Source organism: Periplaneta americana, chromosome 16 (genome assembly GCF_040183065.1).
Source record: "Periplaneta americana isolate PAMFEO1 chromosome 16, P.americana_PAMFEO1_priV1, whole genome shotgun sequence".
Lineage (NCBI taxonomy): Eukaryota > Metazoa > Arthropoda > Insecta > Blattodea > Blattidae > Periplaneta > Periplaneta americana.
The window spans coordinates 20,939,834-20,960,602 of NC_091132.1; the positions used below are offsets into that span (position 1 = coordinate 20,939,834).

A 20,769-nucleotide genomic window follows, 5' to 3' on the forward strand; every position below is an offset into this window, starting at 1 on the left:
TTAACTTTGGGGTACAAATACTCCAAACCTATAGAACTTTGCCATCACACAGTTCATACACATAAACTATGTCGGCGTACTCGTGATGTGTGTACACAAAAGGCATGTTTTAACAACAAACAACAACATTTTTAAGTAATAATATTATCTGGTATAATATTAAAATGGATTTGAGGGAGGTGGGATATGATGATAGAGACTGGATTAATCTTGCTCAGGATAGGGACCAATGGCGGGCTTATGTGAGGGCGGCAGTGAACCTCTAGGTTCCTTACTTACTTACAAATGGCTTTTAAGGAACCCGAAGGTTCATTGCCGCCCTCACATAAGCCCGCCATCAGTCCCTATCCTGTGCAAGATTAATCCAGTCTCTATCATCATATCCCACCTCCCTCAAATCCATTTTAATATTATCCTCCCATCTACGTCTCGGCCTCCCCAAAGGTCTTTTTCCCTCCAGTCTCCCAACTAACACTCTATATGCATTCCTGGATTCGTCCATACGTGCTACATGCCCTGCCCATCGTAAATGTCTGGATTTAATGTTCCTAATTATGCCAGGTGAAGAATACAATGCTTGCAGTTCTGCGTTGTGTAACTTCATCCCTCTTAGTCCCAAATATTTTCCTAAGCACCTTATTCTCAAACACCCTTAACCTATGTTCCTCTCTCAGAGTGAGAGTCCAAGTTTCACAACCATACAGAACAACCAGTAATATAACTGTTTTATAAATTCTAACTTTCAGATTTTTTGACAGCAGACTAGATGATAAAAGCTTCTCAACCGAATAATAACAGGCATTTCTCATATTTATTCTGTGTTTAATTTCCTCCCGAGTGTCATTTATATTTGTTACTGTTGCTCCAAGATATTTGAATTTTTCCACCCCTTCGAAGGATAAATCTCCAATTTTTATATTTCCATTTCGTACAATATTCTGGTCACGAGACATAATCATATACTTTGTCTTTTTGGGATTTACCTCCAAACCGATTGCTTTACTTCCTTCAAGTAAAATTTCCGTGTTTTCCCTAATCGTTTGTGGATTTTCTCCTAACATATTCACATCATCCGCATAGACAAGAAGCTAAGTAAGTAAGTAGGTAATATTATCTGGTAGTGATGTTTTTCGGCATTTTCCCTGAACTCATTAAGAGCAAATGCTAGGTAACTTTCTGTGCAGGATCCAGGGCTCATTTCGCTGTCATTATCAGCTTCATCTTCATCCATCCTGCCTACTTTCAACCATGGAAAATGACAGAAGTAGAACCAGAGACCTCTATTCCACTATAAACTCAACATCAGGAAAAATAAAACATACAATCCTTATTCAGCCACATGCTTCACTTGTTGTTAAGCTAGAATATTGTAATCTTCACCGAAAATAATTTCCAAATGGTAGTTTTAAGCAAGTTTAAACAAAAAAAGTAAAAGATCTGAAATACTATACTGTTAGGGCTTTTTACAATTGTATCTACTGGTACTGCTGTTATGGGTAAAATACAAAAGTACCATACGTAATAAAATAAAAATTTATTTATAATTACTTTATTGATTATGTTTGTCAACCAGACAATATTATGCCATACGAGAGTTCATAACATGCTAGTTTGAAACTCACACTTGACAGCATTTTATGAACTGTCTTGAGGCATCCCAAATAAAATGGTCTGAGCATGACTATTACGCATACTCGGAATTCAGAGCTCGTCCTATTACAAGTCTTCTCACTTCATTTGTTCCAGCTGCTATTTCAGCTATCTTTGCATCTCTTAACAGTCGGCCAGTTGGATAATCACTGATATAGCCATTCCCACCTGGAAATTAACACTTGATTTTAATTCTTATTTCTTATTTCGTACAATAAATATGTACTACTTTATTATCATTCACAAATGTCACACTGTGTAATATTCCATCTAAAAATTACGTTGTGCTCTGCCATCTATTAACAGCAAAAGAAACGAGTGACAGTTTACTTTTGTGATTTATTATACTTAAACCAACGAGCTAGATAAAGAAAGATTGTTTCAGAATAACCCTACTTTAATTTATGTCAGGCTATGAACGTTTTAAACAACCCCTATAACACAAAGCTTTGTAAAAATGTTTCATATTGCAAATCTAGTTTTTCAGGTGAAGCTCCCTGTAAAGGAGATTTGAATAATTTCAAGGGAAAATATTGTTCCGGGGCCGGGTATCGATTCCGGGACCTCTGGTTGAACGTACCAGCGCTCTCCCAACTGAGCTAGGGTATCGATTCCGGGACCTCTGGTTGAACGTACCAGCGCTCTCCCAACTGAGCTACCCGGGAACTCCACCCGACACCGTCACACAGAGTTTGTGTGCACTCGATGTGGGTCTCTGGCGTTTCGTCAGCCCATGCGAGTTGTGTGGATATAAAGGGAAAAGTTGAGACGGTGTCGGGTGGAGTTCCCGGGTAGCTCAGTTGGCAGAGCGCTGGTACGTTCAACCAGAGGTCCCGGGATCGATACCTGGCCCCGGAACAATTTTTTCCCTTGAAATGATTCATGTTTCATATTGTTTTCGTGAATTAAAATTTGTTGTTGTTTAGTCAACTGTCCAAAAACAGGTCTGAACCTAATAAGTGACACAAATAAGGCATTGCTCATGTGACAACTAAGCCAGGAGACAATGGGGTAGGATGGCCAGTTCCTTTCCCCCTCCACTGAATACATCGCTAACTAGTTACATATTACACTAATCGGACTTCAGATGTAGCCTATACAAACAACTGTTCTTCCTCTGACACATAACATCAAGAGAGATGTAGGCCTACTGGCCTACTGCCTGATAATAGATTAAACGACATTAAGGATATTAATTTTGTGACAAAAAATTTAATTGCCTTAAAAGTATGTAGTATTGTGAGAAGAAATTAAATATAATGGCCTTAGTGCCATTATTCATCAACATTTTGAGCTTTCAGACAGGCATATTAAAAAAAAAAATGTAATTACATAAAAGCCGAACTCTACAATGTTACTTATGCAACACAACCAGACTGTCCCAAGTAACGGGTTTTCTTATCATCTAGTCAACATGACATCAAACTCTCATCTGAGGCGACACAAGACAAACAGAAAATAGAATCAGGTTGTGTTCATGAGTGAGGAGACAAATTTTAACCTGCTAAACCTGCTTCACTATAAACTAATAGACATGAACATGAAAACTTACCCAGACACTGAATTGCTTCCAATGCAACCTGGGTCGTTCTTGTACCTAAGAACAAAGCCACACCAGCACAGTCCTTCCTGTTCACATGTCCTGCATCACATGCTTTCGCAACATTGTACAGGTAGCTCCTACAAGCGGATAATGTTGTGTACATGTCTGCTATCTTCCCCTGAGAAGGAACAACATTTCGCTGGCTGAATATTACAAGGTTGTATGTCAGAAAAATTCAGAAATTGAGTTTTTAGTGTTGCAAGATTCTATGCAGTGGTATGTATCTCCTAATATCATAATTAGATGACAACAGCCAATAGGATGATCATAACAGCTGATGCTACTAAGTTGTATATGGAATTTGTTCTTCTCTTTGAGTTGTAAAGTTCTATGTATACATAGAACCCTGCAATAGTATAATATTAGAGAGTTTAAAGTTGAAGTTTCTATGTAAACACATCTTTGTATTATTAAAGCTTATATTCAGTGGGAAGATTATAACAGGCAGTAATGAATGAAAAAGAATGTTACATTTCCAATAATAGCCCAAATGTAATTAACAGCAGTAATCATTCCAATATGAATGAATTTGAACTCACCAAGATCATGGGTGTGGATCATAAAGACAGAGAGAACACTGAAAGGTAAGAATTATTCAATAATTTAATGTAACTTAGCTCTGTACTTTGACGTTATGTTACATAAAGTAAATCATTTTATAATATTTATAAGACCAGATTATTTTGTTATTTTTTTTAGAAAATGTACAGTATTACAGCAATTCTGTTATTATTTTTAGGAATAGCTACTAGAAGGCATATCTTTCGAATAATTATTGGGGTATATTTATGTGTATATTATATTATTATTATTATTATTATTATTATTATTATTATTATTATTATTATTATTATTATTATTATTATTATTGTTCCTGATTGGTGTTATATTCATTCATCTCGTACAAGTTATGGGACAGGTCAAATCACATATAAACAAATCACAACTAGTCTAAATTTCAGTTCATTATAATTTAACAACAAGAAATCCTTATGAGTGCAGCTATATATAAATTTTATTTTAGTTGGTTATTTAACGACGCTGTATCAACTACTAGGTTATTTAGCGTCAATGAGATTGGTGATAGCGAGATGGTATTTGGCGAGATGAGGCCGAGGATTCGCCATAGATTACCTGGCATTCACCTTATGGTTGGGGAAAACCTCGGAAAAAACCCAACCAGGTAATCAGCCCAAGCGGGGATCGAACCCGCGCCCGAGCGTAACTTCAGACCGGCAGGCAAACGCCTTAACCGACTGAGCCACGCCGGTGGCTACTATATATAAAATTCACAGTTAAAATTCAATAAAGGCTTACATATCTGCAGTGCTTGGGAAAAGTGACATAAGTCAGTTTTCACAAACCTTTTTTGATAATTTATTGACAACTTACACTGGTTTATGTCGATTTGATTTTTTTCTGTATGAATTATTGTAATGGGAGGAATACCTATGTATGTTTTTCCAAGCGAACAGATGTTCCGTAAGTTGTCAATAAATGATCAAAAAAGGTTTGTGGAAACTGACTTGTGTCACTTTTCCCGAGCACTACAGATATAATATGGTAGTTTTCGAGAAACTCAACATCTCCACTACAGAAGCAATGTTTATGTAACAATGCGTATGTCCACAACTATGAAGTAATGGTTAGCATGCCTGACCGTGAAACAAGCAGGCCCAGGTTCAAATCCTGCTTGGGACAAGTTATCTAGTTGGGTTTTTTCCGAGGTTTTTCACTTGAAGTAAAATTGTTGGGTATCTTTCTGCGTTGGACCTCGAACTCATTTCGCATTTATTAATTTCAATTTTTCATGCATCATCTTTAATAGTTCAGGACGATCAGGAGATCATAGCAGACATGGTTCCGTGATTCGCCTATGAGTGACATCTGTCTGGGGGAGCTGCACAAATCTCAGGGAATCCGCGGAATCTGCTGTGCTATGGTCTTAAGGTGAAATTTTAATGATGCAGCAGAATGCAGGCACGTGAATTTCGAACAGATGCCATCGATGTGGCATATTAATAGAGATGGTACAGTATTTATTACAGGAACTGAAAATATAGGTCATATGGAAACTTAGTTAATAAGGCACTGAGGCTGAATGCAATATAGTAGAGAGCAATAAAATGATGCGTTTCAAGCTTGAACTACATTAACTTCCCCTGTATATTGTATATTGAAGAACTTACAAGAATAAAAATTAACCTTCGGTTCTCGTAAAATTACCATATTTATAATTATGTGCTATATTATTTAACAGAAATTGGTAACTTGGTATTTAATTCTCAACATACCTGTATTAATTGAAATTCTCCAATTCTTCTATTAAATTGTTTTCTTTCATGGACATACTTGAAGGCAACATCACAAGAAGCTTGCATTATCCTACAAGTAATAATTACGAAATGTTAAAAATTTTTAGTCACAGTAGACAAGTCGAACAAAGGAACCTCAAAGATCATTAGATCAAAATACTTTTTTAAAAGTCGCACATAGGTAGATATTGTTGAGGAAAGGTTGAATAAAAAACTGCTGCCATGTAGGCCTACACTTTCTCTACTGATGTTTCAAAAGCAGATAATGGTAATTAAAATTTGCTTAAAGAAGTCAATAGATCATCCAAAAAATTGGATTTATTCCGATTTTAATGTTTTTGAAATTGAACAAATATGTAAATATATGAATTTTTAAATATTATTATAGTCACAATCATGCCATGGTATGAAAGAAAAATTTCATAACCTCGAGCGGGATTCGAACCTGCGACTTCCTGGCATGATTGTGACTATAATAGTATTTAAAAATTCATTAATAAGTCACATCAACGGACGTTTATACGTCACCAACATCGTAAAGATGAAGATTACATTTGTAAATATATGTTCTTAAAATATTTCCATAAAAATCATCAAGAATATAAAGAACCGCATGTTTATTTTACTGGAAGAAATTTGACATCTCTTTCACCTGAACCTAAATGTTACACAACCACTGGACTAAATCACAGCCAAGGTTATACAACCTGGTAATTTTAATTTTGATAAATTTAAGAATAAAATTAAGTAAATTGTTTAATATTTTTTCTCTATTTTATTATCAATACATTTATTGATTCAAATATTCTGTTCTAGATTTGATTATCTGATTTTGTCTTAATTTCTGTTTGTAGTTACTGTATTAAATTTTGTAATGTTATTGAATTTTTGTTATATTGTATTTTAGTACAAAAATGTTACTGGTATTTACAGGAACTGCCCCCCGAACATGAGCTTGCTCAGACGGGTATGTGCTATGTTTATGATTTGTATTAATTTTGTATTTTAGTATGTAGCAATAAATACAATACAATATAATACAATACGTACATCTTCTCATTACACATTCTGTACAATAACTAATGAAACTGCTATTTTGCAAAACTTTATGTCAAATGTTTTTCGTGCAATCACTATTTGAAATGTTTAAAAAATATTTTTCTTAGCAAATATGCAAATTTACAAGCCTGAATTATTTAAACTCTATTAAACCAAAACTCATTTCTGTAGTAAAAATGAATTATTAGGTGTCATAGTAACGTGTTTGTTTGTTGTAACAATCTGTATTGGTTTTATGCTTGTTAAAGCCTTAAATTCTAAAAGCTTTACAATTTAATAAACAGAAACTATGAAATAATAAACTAACTATAGATAAATTAATACGTCCTATAAGACTTGATGTAGAGGCAAACACTGATGGCGCAGAACAGCAGTGGAAGCACTAGTATTGTATGTTTAAAAATTTCGTGGAATCTACAAGCGCTAATGATGAACAGAAACTTTGGTGCTCACTAATTACATTGCTCTCTCTGTATACGAGCATAGCGAAGTGCGTATACCTACTCTGCTGCTATCGCAGTATTGGAATCCTTGTATGTTAAACCAAAAAGTGAAGTTTTTGCACAGGTACCAACTTTCTACTAGATGTCAATTTCAGGGTGAGTCTGTGGATCAATATATTGAAGCATTAAAATTATTAAGCAAAGATAACAATTTCAAGGCTGTGTCAGCTGACCAAAATAAAAATGATTTTATGCATTTATCAGTGGTCTGTTATCACAGCATATAAGGAGGTTCATTGCCGCCCTCACATAAGCTCAACCATCAGTCCATATCCTGTGCAAGATTAATCCAGTTATTGGTTTTGACTTGTCACGTGATTTGCTATCACGCAATCTACTCTCATCTACACGGAGAGCTACAGCTCAGAATAATTCACTATTAAAGAATTAAGGGCGATCTTGTCGTGATTACTGAAGGAGAGGTCTATAATCTATGTAACACTATGACGAATACAATAACTTTTGGAATTCCACAGCATAATCCCCTTTCCCCAACATTTAAAAGTGAATTCACATAACACCACCGATAATAACTTGAATGTATGGCATGTGTAATCGACTTACCCAAGTGCACCTGAAATCAAGACCAGCCTTTCCAGATCTAACCCACTGAACAAAACGTAGGCACCTTTATTCTCGACTCCAAGAAGATTTTGAACTGGAACTTTGCAGTCTTCAAATATCAACTCAGAAGTGTTCGATCCCCTCATACCAAGTTTGTCAAGTTTTTTGCCTGCTTTAAAACCTTCAAATCTTTTCTCTATAATGAAAGCAGATATACCATGCTGTTGTTCTGCTGCAGTTGGATCAGTCCGAGCATAAACCTGTGTTAAACAAAAGTTTTATATCAAGAAGACTATTCTTTTTAATATACTAAACTCTACGATACAGGTAAGCAAACTGTTCCAACATTAGTGACCATGCAGTGTCGAGCCTCGAACCAAAGGAGAGGAGATACAAGTGAAAATCAGTAAAGATGCTATGCAATGTATGCCGAATAATTATCCCTGGACCAAAGAATTTGGCTAGCTTAGTATATGTTGTTACAGAATATTAAATTAAAATGACTAATGCGTTTAATCAGCAAATAAAAACGAGTGTTTCCCCTGGACTAAAAAATGTACTTTCCCTTGAACAAAAAAAAAGAAATAGTGAATGAAAGAGGAGTACTTTCCTGAAATGATTACTTTACAAACTTTTCTGTACAGTTAGCCTTGATTTTTCGCAATATTGCACCACGGTTTTTTAGCTACTTACCTATATCCTAGAGTTGTAAAAAAAGAAATACAGATCTATAACTAAGTAAATAAATAAAGCTTGATAACTCCTGAAGGGCAAGGGTGTCCTACATTTGTAGGAATACCTCGAATATTTCTCACTTGGTTTGTTTAAGTGTAAACAGACTATTTGATCACATTTTACAATGATGGCTCTTATCACGGGAGAGCTGTAACATTAGTAACTCAGCAACAGGCCTCCCATGCTATGTGATATTCAGTTGTTTTCCAGACTGCAGTGCTAATGTCATGTCCCATCTTTACAGAAACATGTATAAGCAGTCTCAAAAGTTTTTCTTTACAACTGTGATTCATTCAATTCATACAATCTGTGTAAATCTTACTAAGAGTTGAAGTAGTCCTGGAGAATAGCTTCTGGTAACGGATCCAACACATGGATTTCCCATTTTCCTGCCTTTCTTGCAAATCTCCGGGACACTGAATTTACATCCACAACATGGTGCCAAGATCTTAACATCTCATGCTGAACAACATTAAAGTCTCACATCAAACTTACCACTAATACGTCAGCATCCGGGCCATTTGTAATCCACATTTTGTTTCCATTTAGAATATAGTAATCACCTTTCTTTTCAGCCTTAAGTTTTAACGACATTACATCTGAACCTGAGCCCGGTTCAGACATAGCAAGTGCTCCAATATGCTCTCCTGAACACAGCTGAAACAAATTGAAATATTTTTCAATCATACCACACCCTGAAAAGAATTATTAAACTTACTGGTGCCATACTTTACATTTCTTGTATCAAAGGTTATCATCAATGTGGATTAACAGTCAATAGTATAATGCTATTGTATTAAAATGTGACTGCAACATAAGTTCAAAAAACAAGACAAATCAAGAATTACAGGAGAAGAAATGACATTTTTAAGGAAAATAGCTAAATACGAGTACACATGTTATGATCACAAACATAATGAAGACATTCCCAATGAATTAAAAACTGAACTCATTTTGACAAAAATGAATAAATACAAAACTAATTGGACCGAACATGTACGGAGAATGAACAGGGACAGAATTCTATACTTAATTCTCAAATACAGACATAGGACGTAAGAAATCAAGGATGTCTCTGAAGAGACTTCTGGATAACTGAGGTTGGAACAAGTCATACAGCCTAATTCTATTATAGTTTTATAATGATGATGGTGATGATGATGATGATGATGATGATGAGTATTTTTTTTAGTAGGTTATTTTACGACCTGTATAAACATCTCAAGTTATTTAGCGTCTGAATGAGATGAAGGTGATAATGCCAGTGAAATGAGTCCGGGGTCCAACACCGATAGTTACCCAGCATTTGCTCACATTGGGTCAAGGAAAAACCCCGGAAAAAATCTCAACCAGGATGATGATGATGATGATGATGATGACGATGATGATGATGATGGTGATGGTGTTGGTGCTGATCAATAAATAAAAAAACGGTTGCTTTTGTTTAATTTCGAGGCAAAAATTGTTCCAGGGGCAGGTATCGAACCTGGAACCTTTGGTTAAACGTACCAACGCTCTACCAACTGGGCTACCCGGGAACTCTACCAGACACTGATCCAATTTTTCCCTCTATATCCATAGACCTCAAAGTGGGCTGACAACCGTCAAGCAACCAACATTGAGTGCACACTAACTCTGTGTGATTTAAATTGTGGTTTTCTGTTAATGTACAATGACGTGTATTATATAAATCAAGCTTTCAGGTATAACTCCCTGTAAAGTTGATTTTAATAATTTGCTTTTGTTGTTATTTTCTAGTTTATACGAATAAATGGTAATGGTACTGCCTGCCACTGACAATCAAATCTGTTGGTATACCACAATCACAGTGTGACTTTGTTATTCTATTTCTTATAACGGACAAGAATTACTAAAAAAAGGTGGCAGGAGAAACGCTAATGCTCCATCTTTATGCATTATAAACTCAACAATGAAATTATGAATATTCGAACCCATGTAATTGATATGGGAGAGTTCATGCACTAATATAAATAAAAAAATTATCGTAAATAATATCGAGGGCATCATGCCAGAAGGGCGTATCAACAAAACTTGAATCATCTTCAGACACACAATGAATCTCCTCATGTACTTCTCATCCTCTATTTCTTAGCAGGTTGGCAATTGCTGTACAAGCTCGAGGGTGTCTGTTGTTACACAGTAGCTTCCACTTCTTACAGAACCCCAGTACGTGGCCAAGAGTTTCAGTCTCACTGCAGCCAGGCAACAGGCAGTACTGAATGTTCTGTCAGGAATAGCTCTCACTGCTGTGGTGTTGTAAGACATCTTGAGGGCACAGATTTACTCCGAGGAAGAAAGACACTTTTTAGAGGTGATCCAGGAGTTAGCTTTGAGGCATTCTCCAAACACCTTTGCTTTTATGTGGGAGTTGGCACCATGATTCGAACGATCGTTTTCTGAGAACTTCCCTGAGAAGTTTTCCTGTAGTTTGAGGAGTGAGACGCTGTTTGGAGAAATCTTCACGCATTTGAGAGATGTTTTCTTCTTCTCTTTTAGACTTTTCATGTGGTATAGATGTGCATAATTTACCTGCATCAGTCGTCTTTGTTTAATATTTTTGATATTGCATTAATTATGAAATTTGTTGTAATTGGTAAAAAGAACCGGTTGTTAAAAAGTTAGAATGACAGCACTGGTTGTACATATTACAGGTACCTGAAAGACTGATCTTCAGACACTATACATTTTTTCGTTACGTAGCTGAACAGTACAAACACAATGAGTTAGCAATTTTTTCACGGAAGTGAGTTATACTATACTTCAGATGGTACAGGTAGTAATAGAAAACAGACACTAATTAAGCATATGCAAACCAGAAACTTTCTACCTTACAGTATTTGTACACAGTATTAATCCTAGAGGACACTTTGTAGACGATATAAAATTTTGAAAAGTGATTCAAAAGATCAACCACGAAAGCTGACAATTTTTATCATATAGACAAAAGTTATAATTGATTGGAAACCTTAAAAATTGTCGAGATATTAGCCTAATTAGCAAAAAAAATTGTAAACAGTAAAAACAAAACATGTATCAAGTACCGTACTGTATCTTTTCTTGTATATTTTTATGTGCACTAAGCTCAAAAGCATATATATATTTAAAGACCCTAAAAATCAGAGCGTTTCTTACCATATTTTACAAAATAAGAGCCTGAAATAGGAGTAGAATATTTTGTCAAATCATCAAAGATAATCTCCAAATTAATCTTGCATCATCATCATCATCATCATCATCATCATCATCTCATACAGCTTATAGTCCCAGAAAGACTGCTACAGTCCACAAAAGTTTTTAGCCCATCTCTTCATTGGACGTCCAGTTGATCTACCTCTAGGTTGGTAATTCAGGATTGCACGAGGGATTTTAGTCCTAGATATATGCCTCACATGCTGACGCCAGTTATCTTGATAGTGACATATGTCTGCTAGTACAGAGTTCATTTCAAGTTCCTTTAGGAATTATTATTATTATTATTATTATTATTATTATTATTATTATTATTATTATTATTACTACATAAGCAATTCATACCTTTGGTAAATACGTCTCTTTCTGCTCCTGAGTGCCATTCCTGTATATCTGATTGACACACATATTGGAGTGTGCTCCATAACTCGCACCAATGCTACAAGAAGCTCTGCTTAATTCTTCCATGATGACTATATGAGATAAGTATCCCAATTCAGAACCTCCAAATTCGCTGGAAACAGTTGGACCCAAAGTACCCAAATCGCCAAGTTTCCGCCAAAATGGCTGAAAACAATACAACATAGCACATATTATAATATTATGAGGGTCTTTGTGCATTTATTCACATAAAGAAAAGGGTTACTTTAGCTGATAAGAGGCTTACCAGAAGTCTTAACACCATATCACATAGAGGCAGCAATTTATATAATAAACTTACACAAAATATCAGCGAAGAAGAAGAAGAAGAAGAAGAGAAGAAGCAGAAGAAGTAGTGATTAGCGATTCAGATGGAGATTTATCGGGAGTAAAGGATATCCCTTTGGAATGACTAAATAGAAACTCAATTGTCTCTTTCTTTTATTGTTTTGTTCATATTGTGCAGATAAATAAGTGATAATGTCTCTCCTCTGGCAAACTAGCGAAAGTGCAGAGTCGCTAATTTGTCACTTTCGCTAGTTTGCCAGAGGAGGGACTTACGTTTTCCTTAATTTATAGTGCAAAATTGAAGTTTAATAACAACGTTATAATCTACAATTTGGGCACATATAACTAGAAGAATGATGGAACATTTAGGTCAATCACATATTATACTAATGAATATACTTTTACAATTATCAGAAAATAAATCACATACCGTATGTTAGTTAAGAGAAAACCCTTATATTTGTATATATAGTATTTTATTACTTCATGTAGGCATCCTAATTATTTACTGTAAAACCATTGTTAATGTAAGAACCCTATTAATAATTACCTATGTTACTTCAAAATATCTATTTTTAATGTCCCCACACTGTACCCTACCTATATAATGGAAAATAAATTACTACTACTACTACTACTGAAGCCTAAGTATACTGCATAAAAAGTGGGGCAAAGATGTCTGGAAGGATTACTGTACCAGGTATAATTATACAATATATAGCCTACATCTCAACATAGCACTCACTGGTAGAGTTACCTTAACAACAGCAAAACTACCAATTCTAAGTGTGCCGGTATCTTGTTTATATTGCCCGTACTTGGTTATCATAGGCTATAGAACAGAATCCTGAAAATGGGTGCAAGAAGATGTCCTAGGACATTGTAAAACCTGATAACAATAACTTCGTTATCACGAAATTCGATTGCGTCACAATACATGCACGAGCACACATATATACGCCATACATACATACGCACACACTTACATAAGTACATATGTAACATACGGTACGTACATATGTAAAGTGTTGAAACAATGCTTCTGTTTTCATTTAGCAATGTGATATTATCTTCATAGAATCATGGTAGTTAGGATTATATTCGAAATTCGTTTGAAATTAAATCGAGACAAACCATGTGGATACATGAAACAAGATTATAAAACGAATCTATTGTCACTTTAATATTACGTTACATTAAAGACAGTCCAGCATATTTGGTTACATTACTCTAAACTGGACAGATAAGTAATATATAGTACTTACACGTAATTCAGAGAACTCATCCTTCTTGTCAATTTCATAAGCTTTAGGTGCCAATTCCTTTTGTGCAAAGTTGAATATTGTTTGTCTTAGCTATTTAACAAAAACGAAAATAATGATTAGACTGAAAAAATTAAACTAACAACAGACATGAATAATAATAAGACTAATTTCTTGTAGTGCACTAGCTGTTTTACTTCCACTATTCTTTCACATGTTACTTCTTAAATTCTCATGAAGATGTTACACATTTACACAAACTTTATCATTACTTAGCCCTAACATACTACTTGAAAATATTAATTAATGAATATGACATTTATAAATATTTTCTTACATGTCTGTAGCAGTAGTTCAATTCTATATGAGAACATCAGTAAATATACTCAATGTTAAATCCAAGTGTTGTATCTTGTTTGTATAATGACAAAAATAAATTTATTACACATCTTGATTACACAACTTTTAACACTGTATCATACATATTCCGAAATAAATTTATTGTTCCAGTATATTTTACGTAAGTCACGTGCCTCGTTAACAGATTTGTATAAACAACAAATCGTTTTCAATGTCACTATTGTGATGTTATGTAGTCAGAAAGGAATATGTCTGCATGCCTGTTTTTCAGATTCTCTACATTTTTTGGCTGTGTATCGTAAACCTATGATTTTAAGAACTCTCACAAAAATAAATCTAGAGAACGTGCTGGCCATCTTTTTGTTGCAATACTTCTTGTGGAAATTTCTTGTGCAGATATTCACAAATAACTTCTGCATTATGTGCTGGCAAACCATCCTACTGAAAGAACATTTTAAGTCTCTTTTGAAGAGGTAGTTCTGAAAAAAAAATCATCCAGAGAAATCTGAAGAAATGGTATATGTACGGTGGCAGCTAAAGTTCCTTGCTAACATGCATGCAAACATGTAGATGTGCTCCTTCCCAAGTATTGCGTAATGTCACAAGAGTGAACTAAAAAAAAAAATTGAAAAATGTATTACAAAAAAGGTGAGGGAAGAAACTTGAATATTTGTATTGAAATTTATTTTTTCAGAGATATTTTGTTTAAGAAATAGCTAAAACTGTACGTACTGTACACAAGATCTTTAAATTGTGTTTTTGTTTTGTTAATGACCTGAATACAAAAGTATGATACTTCAAGCTTATATCATTTCAATCATAATGAAGAATGCAACAAATTTATGGAATGAAATATATACGAATTTCTATTATACACTGTATAATTGCCAACTACTCAAGATTGCAGGCTTTGGTGAACCCTAGAATGTAAATACAAAACTATGTTTAGATATACAAAGTGATGTATATAGAACTAACACATTTCTTTCTTTCTTTCTTTCATGATGCTAGCCACAATTTGTTATACCTCAAATGTAGAGTATCTTTGGGAGATTACTAACCTCTACAGCAAATGTTGAAAAATTAACTTAATGACCAGTTTTTAACGTCGAATTAAGCAGGAGTTTTGATTCCCTGTCATGAGACGCACAGATGTTTATGATTATGGATTACGATGTTTGCCTTTTTCACTTACCAGAGATCCAGTTGTTTCAAATTTGTTTAGCAGTCCCAGTATTGTGTTTCTTTGGGGGATTACGAACACCAAATTTTCTCTGGTATACCCTTTGAGTAGATGTAATTGAATTCCGTTTGTAATCCAATATTGCTTCATAAGGAAGAGCCGTTGATAATGTGTACTACATTTTTTAGTGATTAAAACAAAATGTCGAAAACAGCTGCCAACAATAGGGAATAAAGAATAAACATCTGCATATCTCGTGACAGGGAATCAAAACTCCTTAATTTGACGTTAAAACTGGTCAGTAGGTGAATTTCGAACTGAATAAATAAAGAATTTTCAACATTTGCTATAGAGGTTAGTAATCTCCTTTAGGTACCTACCATACTCTACATTTGAGGTATAACAAATTGTGGCTAGCATCATTCGTTTTGAAAGAAGGAAAAAAAGGTGTTAGTTCTATAAATAAATCACTCTGTACTAAAATATGCTAGTTACGGGATTGTCCCAAAGATTATGGGACACTCTGTGGACTTATGTCATCAATACATAACAGTTACCTGTTTATACTACAGAAAAGCCCAGTGTATGAAGACTAAAAACTCCGTAATCTTAAAAAAATAGGCTTTTCAGTAATATAGGATCTCCACTACGCTTTGGACAATGAAGAACAAGACTTCGAAACTAGTCAGCCAGTAAATCCTAAATATTAACACAGTAAAGTTGGAAATTTTATCAGTTACATATGTGTTAAAAGTGTATATAGAAAAATAGAGAATACGTAGTAATATAATTTCGCCTGAAAGTACACATTCTACTCTAAGAAAATGCAGTATAGTATGTGAGGTGAGGCGATATTTTCACCCCTGGTTAGGATAAGCAGCGTATAATGACCGGTGGAACAGTGACAAAGACAGACAGGTTGGTTAAATTATGGACATGCCATGTAAAATGGAGTAGCTAATGCTTCTATTTATCATGAAAACTTTTTTATGTTGTGTTTCCTACACACAACTCATGAATTTCAAAACTGTATGTTATTTTCGGCTCATTGTAGACAAAAGACTTGTTACTCCCTGCGCATAATAAATAATGAAGTTAAAAAGAATCCAAACAAGTAAAACAGGAATTCATAACAAAAAGTGACAGAGGGTTCATCGAATCCTGTAAAAATATTTATGCTGTTCGTAATAGTTGAAACGCGTTTAAAACATTAATTTACACGTATAAAAAAAGCAGACATTGCAATGTTGAAAAGAGTTTCACTGGGTTCGAAAGAATGAGCAAAGATTTAATAGGATCCACTTATTTTGTTTTGGTTTCTCGAATTCATTGATGTTACGAGTTCAGTGACTGACTCTAAAGGGGAATTTGAAGATTCCATTTATCCTTGGGAATCCCGGAATGTTGGTGGAATGGGTGGCTTGGGATTTCGAGTGTTTCCTTGAAAACATCTCTATTGTCTCCTTTATACTATCTGGAAAGCCCAGTTCAGTGGTACCGATAGTTATAGAAATATTGATGGAGGGGGAACAATCGTGAAGGATATGAACAAATGAACTACATATGAACAAATAAAAATATATAGTACACAGAACACTCAGAATCAAAACCCGAATCAACACACAGTGATGGCTGTCTTAATGCTAATGTATGGTTCAGAGAATTAGGCACTAAATAGATCTGACAGAAGGAAAATTGAAACAAACGAAATTAAGTTTTTAAAAAGGGTTGCTGATCTTACTTTGCTTGATCAAGTGAATAATCATGAAATCAGAAACAGACTAAATGGAGAACTAACATTCTAAATGTGCTAAGTACCAATTTTTCAAATTTTATTTTATTCAATCTACGGTATGAACATCCATATGAGAATATTATACTAAATTGTCCTTGTCATAGCTCAACTGTAAGTGACTCATTCGTGTGCCAAAAGATGGTGTTGTAGGTATCTCAACATGCATAGCGCAGGTGTTTTTTTAATCAATATCTCAGAAATTTGTTTTTGGCACTTAGCACATTTAGAATGTCAGGTCTTTAAATATATTTAACTTAAATGAAACAAATTATTTTAAATAAAAATAGCTAGTATGATCACATATTGTTATTGAATCATAATTTAGTATACCAGTAAGTAAAAAAATTCTACATTATAAACCAGAAGATGTTGGTCGTCCTAGAACCAAATGGAGGGATTCTCTCTCAGCCAGAACAGGCCTTCATGCTTACGATGTAGAAGAAAAATAAGAAAATTATAACGATAAGAAGAATTTTTATGAAATATGAAAATAATTAATGAAATTTCATATTTTGCCTCTTTCTAGTGGTCAATGATTGTGATATAACTACTGAAAATAGATAAATTTTAATAAAGAGGAGACAAAGAGGAAGGCAGAAAATAGGAGATTGGAGAATGATGGGTTTGCAATGAAAGACCCACCCTTGGGCAGAACATTGAATGAATGACTCATTAAATGCCTAAGTTCGCAACAGATTTACCTACACATAATGATGAATGCCTATGTTTATACTATCTTGATATCCCCTCTCATGTTCAAACATTGCACGGCACTTCTGTGACACACTACAAATCATACTGCAGTATTTATGTGTATCAGATTATATTTGTCGCACTTTCAAATCAACAAAACTTCAACAAGGACGGCCATACCTGTTGCTGTTCTTCAGAAAGTCCGGATATATTATCATCTATTGGATAGTGTGATAAATATCTTTTAAAAACAGTGCTTCCTGTTGCTGAAGGTTTTAGCAGAGTTGAAACTCCCTTAATTGCAATTATACGTTTAAGAATCATTGTGATAGACAAACACTACAAGATTAGGCCTAGTCCAAAATAAATCACGATGACAGTGGACAGCACTAAATTTGACTGGTAACAATGTTCTTTCCGTAGTCTGTTTTATACCACAAACTATATTCGTAAATATTACTACCGAAAAGTGCATGTAACATTTAGATATGTTATCAGAGAAAACACATGCTAGTTTTATGCACTTATACTTGTGATATATTATTAATGTCACCTCCTATCAGTTGGTAAGGTGTACGATTTATGAAACACGAAACAAATTTATGTTGCTAATATTATTACAGTACTGTACTACTTTCATAATTTCCTATGTCTGAACAATACTATCATGATAAAAAAGCGAAGAAATGAGATTTATGAAAGGATGCACTTGTGAAACACCAGAAAGGTATGCTAAGGTTAATAAATTTGATAGAATTCGAATCTCCCACATGTCGTATCTTCAGTGGCGAATCTAAGGTGGATAGGCTAGAAAAATCTCCTTACCTTATATATTTTTATAGAGCAGATATTTCTCGGCTTTTTTATCAAACTATTTTTTGTGACACAGATCCCCACAAAAAGATGATGACCACTCATTTTCACCCCCAAACAGAATATAGGTATAACAATATAACTTATTTATCTCAGAGCACCCTGTTAGCCAAGATACCACGAAAATTGAAAATTTATGTTGTCTTTCTTCATTCGCTATTTCAATATGTAGATATAGTGTCGATCTCTTATCTTTGTAAGTACATTTTGTTTCATACGTCCAACTCAAACGGTTTCTCTTTCATTTCTACAATGATCTCAATGTTCTCTCAGTATGAGCCATTTTACACAAAATTAATATATAATATACACTTGCATGCACTTTCGATTAAACTAACGCTCAACAACACAGTCCATTCATAGAACATCAATATAGCGCGACATATTATTGTGACGATAGGCTACAAAGCTAGCCTCGTTTAGCACAGAGATGTAGTGAATCGATATCCCCTCTCTGGTCCCCCTCAAGCTTACGAGTCAAGATCGTAGCCATGCCTTTAGAGGCTTGTGGCCACAAGCCTCGCCTTGCACTGAAGTCTCGGGTCTTGAAATGACTACCAACAGTGAACTTAATATGTGGAAGGATGGTAGTTAAACCAAGTGTTACGATACATCGTTATTACGAACTTATAGGCCTACTGTTACTAGGTATATCTAAAATTTTTTGGATAGGCTAAGCCTCAAAAGAGCTTCGCCATTGGTCAATTAGGGTAAATAAATACACTGATTAACTTTACGACTTCTTTACCGTGTTAACTTCATAGAAAATTACCTCGCGGACTAGTTTCGAAGTGTTATTCTTCATTGTTCAAAACCTAGTGAAGGTTCCGCACTATCTTCTGGTTTCCTGTTGTGGTGGGGTGTGTTCATGATTGTATCGAAAAGTTTCAAGGGAGGAAACAGTCGAGCGAGTAAGAGAAGCCTTTCAACATAGCTTCATGAAGTCAACCATTTCTCGTCTGGCCTTCTCGATCACCGGACTTAACTTCCATGAAATTTTTTTGTGGGGATTTGTTAAAGACACTATGTAAGTTATGTGCCGCCCTCACTCCGAGACTTATAAGAATTGCGAGACTGCATTACCACAGGTATCACAGAAGAGGACATGGCAATGGTGCAATGTGTATGGACTGAATTATGTTATAGGACAGACATCTGCCATATCATGAGGGAAGACAATGCCGAGCATTTGTAAGGTACGTTACAAAATTCTTTACGTTTCTCTTTAAATCGCTCTTGACTATTTTAACGTATCATTAATTGTTCCTGATATTATATCACTGTATCTTCTGGTCCCAGCTCGAAAAATATTGACCATCCTTGAATGAGACACATTCAAGTCACCTTCCTTTGTCTTATATCATGAAAATTAATATTAGAATACGATAAGAGTGATATTCGTATAATATATTATTTGCTCACAAATATATCATCCTTTATCATGTTATATATTATATATTTGCTCACAAATCAACTTGAAGTAAACCCCATAAAATACGCCAACTTCAGGTCTTTTCTCACTGTCCATCTCCCACAGTGTGCTACACGTAAGTCACAGTCACAGTCAATAGAATAGACCAGGGTTGACCAACTTAATATCTCTCGAAGGCCAAATTTAATTTAGAGAACTCCATCAGGGGCCAGATAATGCCACACATTTTGTTTTATCCATGCGGAAAGAAAAATACAAGTTATAATACATATAATTTAATAAACCAAGATCAGATGCCTTGAAAATTGTCACCACAAAATAGTAACAGAAAAAAAATATTTCTTTTTTCAGCAGGAATGGGCACAAAAATCTTATGAAATAAGGTTTTATAGTTCTATCTTGAGGTTGTACTCTTTTAAAATTAGTAGCCGGAGCTGTGCTCGAATGTTGGTTCGATTCTCGCTTGGGCTATTAGTTGATAGGATTTTTACGAGGTTTTCCTCAACTGTAAGACGAATGTCAGTAATGTGTGACGAATTCTCATCCTCATCTCGCCAAATACCAGATCGCTATCACCAATTCCATCGATGCTAAATAACTTAGTAGTATATATAGCGTCATGAAATAACCAACAAAAAATCTGCTAGCACTTGAGGAGATATTAAGCTCTGTGGTTTGTGGTCTTTATTTAATATAAAATAATTCTTCACAAAAGCCAAGACCCTTTCCCCATGAGCCACTAGGAAAGTTCCATAACACTAGAATTGTTCGGTGACTAATCAACCCCTTAACATTTTCTCTTAGCAGGTTTGACAAACTGTAAG

General features: G+C 34.7%; 2 protein-coding genes across 2 annotated transcripts in view; both read right to left on the reverse strand.

The window, feature by feature from the left end:
* Positions 1-1,746, reverse strand: part of LOC138716368 (isovaleryl-CoA dehydrogenase, mitochondrial-like) — a 36,293-nt gene extending 34,547 nt beyond the window's left edge. Inside the window, exon 1 of the mRNA XM_069849384.1 lies at positions 1,623-1,746. Within this exon, the coding sequence (XP_069705485.1) occupies positions 1,623-1,679 (57 nt within the window). The 5' untranslated portion in view covers positions 1,680-1,746. The remainder of the gene's footprint in view (positions 1-1,622) is intronic.
* Positions 1,534-18,158, reverse strand: LOC138716367 (isovaleryl-CoA dehydrogenase, mitochondrial-like). Its single transcript, XM_069849382.1, has 8 exons — positions 17,821-18,158; positions 13,613-13,702; positions 11,985-12,206; positions 8,925-9,086; positions 7,695-7,954; positions 5,548-5,638; positions 3,203-3,371; positions 1,534-1,818 (listed from the first exon to the last, which is right to left on the reverse strand). The coding sequence occupies exons 1-8, from the start codon at positions 17,962-17,964 to the stop codon at positions 1,685-1,687; spliced, it is 1,272 nt and encodes a 423-aa protein (XP_069705483.1). The 5' UTR covers positions 17,965-18,158; the 3' UTR covers positions 1,534-1,684.
* Between the last annotated feature and the right edge of the window lie 2,611 nt (positions 18,159-20,769).

Coding starts and splice junctions, on each gene's coding strand:
- LOC138716367 (XM_069849382.1), bottom strand. CDS start 17,964: ATGATTCTTAAACGTATAATTGCAATTAAGGGAGTTTCAACTCTGCTA. Junction 3,372..5,547: donor GAGAATTTCAATTAATACAG/GTATGTTGAGAA, acceptor GTTCCTTCTCAG/GGGAAGATAGCAGACATGTA. Junction 1,819..3,202: donor GGAAGCAATTCAGTGTCTGG/GTAAGTTTTCAT, acceptor GTTAATTTCCAG/GTGGGAATGGCTATATCAGT.